Source organism: Halyomorpha halys, unplaced genomic scaffold, assembly GCF_000696795.3.
Source record: "Halyomorpha halys isolate HHAL.00 unplaced genomic scaffold, Hhal_1.1 Scaffold1029.1, whole genome shotgun sequence".
NCBI lineage: Eukaryota > Metazoa > Arthropoda > Insecta > Hemiptera > Pentatomidae > Halyomorpha > Halyomorpha halys.
In genome coordinates this window covers 41957-52555 of record NW_027106971.1, presented here as the reverse complement: position 1 = coordinate 52555, position 10599 = coordinate 41957, and the positions used below count along the sequence as shown (strand labels likewise).

The window sequence follows — 10599 nt, the reverse complement described above, 5'->3', positions numbered from 1 at the left end:
CCAGACCTGACACCACTGGATTTCTTTGTTTGAGGTGGCATTAAACAAAAATTCAATGCAAGGCCGGTCAATGATCTTAATTCCTTACGAAGAAGGATAATTGAATCTTGTGATCGTTGCTATTGAAGAAATAAGCCGACCCTGTCTTAATGCTCAAGGAAATCACTTTGAACAACATTTAATATGAATTTAATGTTTATGTTTTATTTATCAAGTAGTTGGAACAAATAAATAAATTTTATTTATTTCAAATAACCTAAATAATTCATAACAATAAAAATCTTTAGGTGTGAATATCTCCTAAACAAAGTGTTTTCAGACACACCTTCAGAGGATTTTTTTTTCTTATTTGAGGTCCTTAATTCCTATTTTCAGTTTGCCCACTGAGTCCTGAAACACTCTGTATATGTCCGATCATGGATTGATTGATATGCTGTGTATTGTAGCAACCCAATGTATTTGGGCAGCATGGTTAAATAAAGCATTTCTTTCTGGGAAATACTTCCAAAGAGAAGCCTCTTTCAGGGTCGTCATTCACCGCTGGTTCAGTTTTTATTTATTTATTTTTTTACCCCTACCTGGTCATTTCTGACATACGGGAAGAGTGTGGTTATCTACAGGTTACCACCCTATTCTAACCATGGTGGGGGGTCAGGTTTTCATTCAATGGGACTACCATGAAATAAAAATTGACACCTCAGGCCGAATTCGAACCGACACTGCTGCAGTTACGGTTGTTAAGGTGAATACCTTAACTCCCTCGGCTGTAGACAACCCATCTCACCACCGGTTCCATTCCTTAACGGAATTCTTCCGGGAAATCCTATTTCATCTTCTTGAATCCTCGTGAAACCTCACTCTTAGACACTCAGTTAGATTCTCTTCTCTCAATCCATCTCTCTTAGCCTTAAAGATGGAGCAGTATTTCAGTAAAAAGAAATCGAAAGGTGCTCCTTCAGCTAGTTTTGCTAGCGCTTCATGAAATGTTGCCTTTTATACCCCGGTGACCTGCAGTAATGCCATTCGCTGAATCGATGACAGCCTGCTCTTCTGAAGACGCATACCTCAGAATATTTAACTCTACTCCTTTGTTGCTGGGTATATTAGGCAAGTCTTTGCTAAAATACCAACCGATTCTCCTACTACTTGGTTAATGATTATCATTTCCAAATTTACTAAAAAAAAATTTTTTTGTAATCGAAACACCAATAATTTTAATATCATTTTTTTAAATACATTGGATTTTTTTTTTTAATTTTAAGTTATTAAACCTCGTGATGCAATACGAAAGCAATATAGGAATTCGCTTCTATTAAAATTATTATTATTATGAAGACCAAGCTACGAAAATGTTTCATTGGAAGAATGGCAGAGAAGTAAAGATGCATATATTGATTAATAAAAGGTTATTTTCAATTTTAGATTGCATCTATTTATGTTTTATTTGTTTTGTAAAATATATATTTCATATGATACAACGAGATACTTATTGTAGTTAAAATAAATTTTATTTTTTGAATGGTTCTAAGAAAGTTTTACGTTTCAAGTTTTTAGTCATAGTTTTTATAAGAAATGTACTGTTAAGAAGTTAAATTGACCCCCCCCCCTCCCCTTCCACCACCTCCAATTCACATCCAAGCAGCCTTATATCTTCTAAACATATGTTGTTGATTCTTCTTAAAATTAGATAAATTTGGTTCTAAATTTATTTGTTTGATTTTGGCTTTCATCATCATTAAAGCAAATAAATCGAAGTTTCATCCAAAAAATTATTTATGGTTACACTGGGCATGTTAAGAATGAGATTGTAGTATGGAGGAATTTCTATGTGGAAATTTGTTGTTCAGTTACAGTTACATTTAGCTGAAATGCCGCTTATATTGTGGCTTGCAGAATGGGAGGATGTATTGGAATAAATCGGCATAGAAGAAGTGGAAATGACAATTCTAACGAAAATGTTTCACGTCCTGTTTCAGGTAACCTAGAAGTTTTGACAGTTTATATTTTCTTTTTACACTCACATCTAGTGTTTATTTAAACTTTGGTTGTCATTTAATAGTTTTAGAGTATGTTTTGGTTTTATTTTTGTTTTTGTTGAACGATTGGTATCAACATGTGGTCATTTTGTTTATTAGGAAGTACAAGGAAGAATCATCCTCTCTGTCATGAGACAATTCGATGGAGATCAGATGTGCCACTAACCGAAGGCCAGCTCAGGAGCAAAAGAGATGAATTTTGGGAAACTGCTCCAGCATTTGAAGGTAGAAAAGAAATATGGGATGCCTTGCGGGCTGCAGCGGTTGCTGCTGAAGCACTCGACTTTCAGCTTGCCCAAGCCATACTTGACGGAGCCAATATTTCTGTGCCAAATGGTATTTATATGTTGATTGTTAATTTATACCTGGTCTCATTATTATTTTTTGATAATCTTGGTTCACTTATCTTTTAAATACGTTCATTTCTCTGTCAAATGAAGTGTAACATAATTGTTTTTTTATCAGTGTTATTAATCATTCGTAAATCTGATAAATCACCTAATGTTTCAGACTTTAGAGGTTAATTTACACTATTATCCTAAAATTAAAGGAAAATGTGTAAAGATAGGCATGATAGGGCTATTTACTAACCATATTCAAGCATTATTAATTTTTTAGAAAATATATTTGTTTTGATTGATTATAATAAAGTATTTTATAGTTCCAGTTTGGAATCTTACATTTAGTTACATTAGTTTATATTTTGTTGTGTTATCATTTACTTCGTGATGTTTTAATTATTATAAAGAAGTTACAGCAGTGATTGTTTTAGTAGATTATTAGTGTTTTAAGGATATCCCTTAAATTATATCTGACTGCAATTTGTTTTATCCACAATTAATGGTATTAGTCTAAGCTCAGTTAATGGTATCTTAGCATCAGTCGTTTCATAGGTAACCATGTACATCCAGTACTTATATGAACATTTTTTTATCAGTAAACATGATGATTACGCATTGTGATATAGATTTGTGAACATTATTGCTGGTTCTGTTGGGGATATGTACAAAGAGCTTTTAATAAGTTATATACTTAAAAAAAATTAGGTTAGTATTTATTTACAAATAAGCTAGTCTTAACAAAATAATAAGCGAAAATTTTATATGTATGAATATGAATTTACAATTGAATTGGCAGAGGGAGTTCTTTTCTTATAAATATCTATAACATCAGGAATCAGAAATATCTCAAAAGTTGTATCAGTTTGAATGTGGTAATTTGACTAGCAGAGGTTGAAGTAATCAAATGTATTGAGGTTTTTTCCTCAGGTTAACAACCTTGACACTACAGTGGGGACAGTTTAATTTTGGTCTGGCGGGGCTGACTTTAATTTTGTGGTGGTCCCATGGTATGAAAATAATGGTTATCCTTTAGGACTTCCTCTATAGGATAACCCGTCCTCCCTTTCTCCCATATGCCAAATGGCCTGGTAGGTGGTAACCAAATAAAAAGAAAATAAATAAAAAAGTATGACTATTATTGGAAATTGAATGATTAAATTCCAAATTGAAATTTGTTAAATTTGACAGGTTAAGGTAAATACTTGTCGTTTATCATCCTATAAATTCATTAACTCTAAATTATTTTTGTTTGTTCTATTTACAGAGGTAAAACCTTTTCTTCATCAATGCTTACATCATCTAAATTAAATTTATATACAATTCCAATTAACCATTATTTCATAAGAGGTACTGGATAAGATTTTTCTTGATTTAACAGTATTAATTCTTAATATCGGGAAAATTATTTCTTATTCTTAAAGTTTACACACTTTTAAGATTAATTGAGCTTGTTTCTCTCATTTAAATTTGGGAAACGGGGGCGCACTGAGTTCATGAAAACAACTTTGATTTGGAAGAGAAAAAAATTATAGAAGATAATTTAACCCAATCTGGAATAAATTTCAAATAGGGATTTAAAGTATTTGTAGGAAAAAATTTAATACTTAAAAAAGTAAACTTAAGAATTAGCCATGCTGAAAGTTAGTGGTAGCCTAAAAGATAACCTTCCTTGGTAATGTAGGTATATAGTTTTAAAATAGTTATGTTTATATTTGAAATTATGTTTTTTTAATTATTAAGATCTTGAAATTACCCACTATAAAAGATCCTGCTATAAAATGCTTTGAAAAATACGATATTACCCCATTGATGTAAAGTATGTGAGGATAGTAATGATGTGTACTTATTATATTAAGGACAGTAGAGGCATAGAGTTAAAGAAAGGAATCTGAAAAGATAATAGGGTTTTATTACTCAAGAATAAATTTTACAGTTACTGTTTTATGACTTCTTAAATTTATGTGGTGGCATATTTGTTTAGAAGAAGACCCATTTGTCACTATTTTAAATGCTATTAGGGATTTTAATCTGCTCAAGTAATGCTGTAGTTCCATTTTTTTACCATTTAATGCATTTGTATTGTTTAAATAAAAGGAAAAAATATAACTGAAATTTTATTATTAATGACGTCGTTTGTATTAATATAAATCAGGATATATATGGGGGAATAAAATTCTATTCTCTCTCTCTATAAAATTCTATTCTCTCTAAAATTCTATTCTATTCTCATTATATATGAGGGAATAAAATTCTATAGGGATGAGGAAAGATCTACCAAAGGCTGTGGTTTGATGGGCACTTACATATAAGTCTGAAGGCCGTGAGCGGGTATTGCGGGAATGCACTGAGGATTTAAATTGAAGGATATCAGAGAAGTGTGATGGACGGCGGACTTGGATAAATTGGTAGAGGAAGGAAGCAAGAAAATATTTACGATGGAAGTAGGGGTAAAGCCACTTCAATTCTTCATAAAATCGGGTGACAGAGGCGTCCCTGGAGACCCCAAAGATGAATATTATAGTGTTAAGCATAGAAAGACATGACAGTATGACCATGCCCAGTTAATAAATAAAGTTATAATTTACTTTATTTAAAGCTTGGAAATAAAATCCCTTGAGTTTTGAGGGAGGATTATTTTTCTTCTTGGTCCATTGCAAAATATTGATTATTGAAAATAAACCAATTTTATTTATATTTTTCAGTTTTTACTTCATTTAAATTATCCAATGGTTTTTATTAGGAAATATGATGTCCCAAATGAATCTGAGTATTATAGACCCATTTTGAGACGAGTCGTGGATGATTTGAGCTAACAATATGTTGTGAGTTGATCAGTAAAATGAAATTTAATATTTCATTGATCCTGCAAGATTCATCAAATAGAAAGACATAACAGAAAAAATATATCTATAATACTATATAATATATATATTGTAGTGATATTATTATGCCTCTCTTGTCACATAAAATCAAGAACTGTTAACTGTCACCATTTTTTTATTTGAACACTTTTATACATATTTTTTTTTTTTTTTTGTATACATATCAAAAATTTTGTTGATAAAAGAAAGTGTATATGTTTTATATGTAAAAAGTTATAATTTATTTAATAATTATAAATTAACAATTATTTACGATTTATAAGTAATTCCTTTAAAATATGGAATTATTAGACATTTTAAATGGCATATTAATGTATTATGTTGATAAATAACATTTATTTTGTGTATAAAATAATGCTTTTAATCTTTAAGTTATAATTTTAAATATTTAATTGCCCATGTCTCATATAAGTTTTTATATCATAAATTTAAATACTTTTTTATACAAATAACCTTCTCTTTTTCACTTATAATCATCATTAATAACAGAATCTACCTACATTTTACTTTTACAAAGTGGATTAAGAAGATTTAAAAATGAATTAACTGTTATTTTTAAAATACTTCCATTGTTTTATATTTTTTACCGGTGCCAGGCACTGAAAAAAGAGATCAACTCAGTTCTTTCTGATAAAATTCAGACAGGTAACACGTGTGTCAGTCTCGGCAGAAAAAATTATTTCAATTCAAATATTAATGCAGGTGGTTTTTTATAATATTATTAATTGTGATAATACTCCAGTACATTTATTAATATTTAAAAAAAAATATTTAAAATAAAGTTGTAAAATTAAAAATAATTATAAAGAAATCAAATCAGCAAGCAGTGAACTTTAATTGAAATATCCAACAGCTAATTATTTATGACTATGAAGATTTTAAATTGTATAATTTCATGTTTAATTTATTTTTAAATTTTATCTCTTAAATATTTATTGTTTATATAACAAATGTAATTTCAACAACTGACGTTTTCTCCTATATTCAAATATTTTCTGGAATGAATTAATAATAAACTCAATTGTTAATTTACAATTTTATTTTGTCGTTACTCGTATTATCTTATGAAATAATATAAATTTGTAGTCAGTTGCAGTTAATATTTCAATATTATTAAATAACCTATACATAAGAAAATAACTATAAACTTAATCATATAACAAAAAAATAAAAACATAACAATATCTGATATATGAAAATCAATATTTGTTTTTTTGTACTATATGCACTCCTGGCTAGCCCGATATTTCAAGAGAAAAAAAATTACTATCAAAATTAAGAATTTTTAGTCCTATAGCTTAAAAAGTATACATTTTTTCATGGTTATTATATCCCAATCGATTTGTCTCTTTCTGAAGAATAAGAAAAATATTACCGATTCTATTATAAGGATTTTTTATTCTCTAAAAATTAAAAAAAAAAAAAAATACCTAATGAGGATTTCTCTAAAGTAAATAAACAAAAAAACTTTTTTTGCATTTGAAAGCAAATCGTTTTCATTTTTAGCGTCATCTAAAACCCTCAAATACCATTTTTCAATGAAATTAAAAATTAGATTTAATGCCGAAAAAATAATTTCAAATAAAGAAAAACTTTTGAAACGTTTTATTTTATATCTCCGGTTCTAATTTGTTTTAATAGATCTGGTTTTCGCTCTCTGTTCCAGTTTAAAGGGGCCCTAAGACACTCGAGTTTGGTGTAGATTGGTTGAGTGGTTGAGTCATGTTGAAGTTTTTCTATATATTACTATAATGACCGTCTTATCACTTTATCTATATATTAATTGATGTTAAAAGTTTCAATTGTGTTCAATTAATGTATACGCATCCTCAATAAAATCAATAGCGAAGCATTGCAGGGTCCGCTAATGTATAATAAAAAAGAATTAACATCATACTCTAGTAATTTAAGCTTCATAGGCATTATTGTTTTTGAGATACAGCGATCAAGGTCAAGGAGTGAGTCATATCTATTCTTTTATAGGAAGATGAAAACTGTCCTCTATCTTTTCTATTACTCATCCAATTTTGATGATATTTATTTTATTTTGTTGAGATATCAAATATCTTTAAATTAGTGGCTATAATCTACAAGGATTCGTATAGTTTTTGGGTTCTTTAAAAATGTATTGTTTTCAGGTTTTAGAAATAATTTGTTTAAAAAACTTGCCGGTCTGCAACTTTTAAAAAAATCAGCCTTATTGCATATTAGAAGTGTGTCAGTCAGGATTGAACGTATAGAAAAGACATTGTCTTAAAAAAAACCAAAAAAAAAAACCATATCTGAACTGAATGTTTTGTCAAAATGTATACGGTCACAGAGTCTGTCTGCGTAGGAAGAAGGATTGGCTCGGTGTTGGTCCTTTGTGGTGAATCATCTAGTCGACTTTGGTTACTACAAGTGCTTGACACTCCCACTACTCCCTTCAACTGTTCTGTCCTAGTTCATTTTGTCAATTAAACAAAGACTGAAAAAAGGAGTCGCCTTCTCTTTGAACCAGAATATACAGGAAAATGTTCTCCAACCTATGATTGATTTTATGTTTACCCACCAAATTTGACTAATTAGGATTATTTTCTGAATTATAATGTATATGTACATATAGTGCCAAGTATGTACCAAATTAATCTTGTTATACACACCTCTATTGCATTTAAATAGTATAAGCAGAAGCACCATTTACAATTTCAGCATCATAAGCATTGGTTTTTAACATCAAGTGGATCAGTAAGTCTGTGAGTGAATGGTGTCTTATTCTTTGATACATTATGATAAGAAGGTTTTCATGGATACATGCTCATAATATTTAAAAGGTATGCCTTATTCCTAAGTACAAATCTTTTCCTAGTACTTGTCTGGTTTAGATGCTTTTAGCTTTGTATTATAGAAAGTTTCAAGTTAGTGACCATGTCTTCCTGATGTTTTGGTTTTAGTCTTATTCAAAACACTAATTTTGTTTTAGGTTTTAGAAATTTTCTTTTAAACCTCTTAGGGCTCAAATTTTTCCAAACCCAGAGACTTATTGCATTTGTATAAGTAAGCATAAGAACAAAAATTATTAATTTCAATTTCATAGGCATTGGTGTTTTTAAGAAATAGTGATCAAGTCGGTGAGTGAGATGTTACAGATACATACAGCCTGATTTATAAGTATTATATGGGAAGTATTTTCCACAATGTTATGATACTTTCTGTTTATTTACATATACGTTTTTTCTAGGTTACTTGACTGAATGTTATGACGAACTTGGCACACGTTATCAGGTTCCAGTATACTGCCTTTCATACCCAATCAATATAGTCAAAGAAGATTCTGGTAGAGACTCTCCAGGAGAAAATTCTGGTAAAATATTTAAATATATACATATATATTGGGTTATAAAATAAGTTTGTAGCGCTTTTTACTGGTGATTTAGATATAAACTTCAGATTGTTGTAAACATTTTTAATCAATTAAATATGACCCATTTTGATCATGTTGCCATCTTTCAGGTAATTTTTTAATTCCTTCCTCCCAGCAATTCTTAGATTTTTGTGCAATGAACTCCTCTATGTGTGTTTTGCAGTCCTCGAGTGAATTAAAGTGTTTCCCGTTACGAGAGTTTTGAAGGATCTGAAATAAGTGAGAATCTGTTGGGGTAAGGTCTGGTGAATAGGGTGGGTAGGGGAACACATCCCAGCTAAACTCCAATAATTTCTACCAGGTCTGCAAAGACACTTGAGGACGGACATTATCATGATGAAAAACTATGCCTTTGCAATTAGCTAATGCTGGACGCTTTTGCTTAACCGCTATCTTTAATTGTTCCAACTTGGCACAGTATACTGCAGAATGAATGGTCTGGTTGGGTGGGAGGAGCTCAAAATAAAGGAAACCTTTCCGACCCCACCAAATGCACAGTATAACCTTTTTTGGATGTAATCCTGCTTTTGGAGTCGTTAATGGCGGGTCACTTCTTTTTCCCCAGGACTTTTTCCTCACAATATTATTGTACCGGACCTACTTTTCATTCCCAGTTATCAACCTCTTTAAAAATGGATCATTAACATTGCGTTTCAGGAGGGAATTGCTAATGGATATGCGGTCCAATAAATTATTTTTCGTCAAATTGTGAGGAACCCGTATATCACTTCGAGAAATATATCCCACAAATGATTTGAGACACTTGCATGAGATATGCTAAGCGTTTCTGCGATATCCCGTGTCGTAGAGTGAGGGTTGTCTGTGACTAATGCTTGAATTTGGTCATCATCAACAGTTAAAGGACGACCCAAACGCTTTGCATCTTCCAAGTCAAAATTTCCGGTTCTGAACCGAGCAAACCACTTATGGACGGTGCTTTCTTCTAAGGCATCATTGCCATACACACTGCAAATTTGTTTAACGGTCTGTGCAACTGATTTTCCTTTTCAGAAATAAAAAATCATTAAATGGCGAAAATGAATTATTTTCTCTTCCATCTTGAGGAAGCAAAATACCACTTAAAAATAAGGAATCTCAGTTGACACTGATGTGTAAAAATACCTTTACTAATCATTTTTAGAATATATAAACATTATTGACCAAGTAAACATGATTTTATAAACACAGAAAGGATTACATTGAATTATTGATGAACACTACGGAATTATTTTACAACCCAATTTAATCTTTTCACTTTATTGAGACTTAATTATTTTAAATAAAATAATTTGATCCCTCTGGGATCCACCCAGCCTCATAAAGTCTTGTTTTATGAATTAAGAGTTGTATGAATTATTTATTATTTTTATTTTTCAGGGAAAAAAACTCTTTTTTACTATTTCTTTATTCTTATCACTTGCGAATAATGTTTTGGACTTTTTTTTATCATTATTGAGTTCTGAAATAAAAAGAATGCATAATCAACATTTTTTATAAATAAATATACATTGAATTTCATTAAAACAATTTTGATCCTTTTTCTCTCAACTTTATTCTTTTTCAAACCTCCAACGTTTTGACCACTTAGGTCATTTTCAAATCAGATTCCAAAGGACTGAACCACCACTATTCAGAAATTTTAAGGAGAATAAATATGTAATAATTGTATACAAAAAAGATGGAAAATTTAAAAAAAATGTTCAAATCCTAAAATAGTACAAGTATATGAATGGAATAAAAATGCAATAATAAAAGTATGAATAGAGAAATAAATGAATTAAAAAATAAATTAAAGAAAAGGGGGGGTTAAATTTATATCTGAATGAAATACATATAAAATAGGAATAAACTAATTATAGAATTTAAATGTATTAAAAAATGTTTATGTTGTAAGACGAAAAATTAAGAATAAATGTTAATTAAATTAAATTGAAAAT

The 10599-nt window shown here is 29.9% G+C and overlaps 1 protein-coding gene across 1 annotated transcript in view; it reads left to right on the top strand.

Moving 5' to 3' along the window:
- Positions 1–1657: 1657 nt before the first annotated feature.
- LOC106687933 (ubiquitin domain-containing protein 1) overlaps positions 1658–10599 on the top strand; it is a 20302-nt gene continuing 11360 nt past the window's right edge. The window contains exons 1-3 of the mRNA XM_014432121.2: positions 1658–1976; positions 2136–2372; positions 8480–8602. Coding sequence (XP_014287607.1) covers positions 1895–1976; positions 2136–2372; positions 8480–8602 — 442 coding nt within the window. The 5' untranslated portion in view covers positions 1658–1894. The remainder of the gene's footprint in view (positions 1977–2135; positions 2373–8479; positions 8603–10599) is intronic.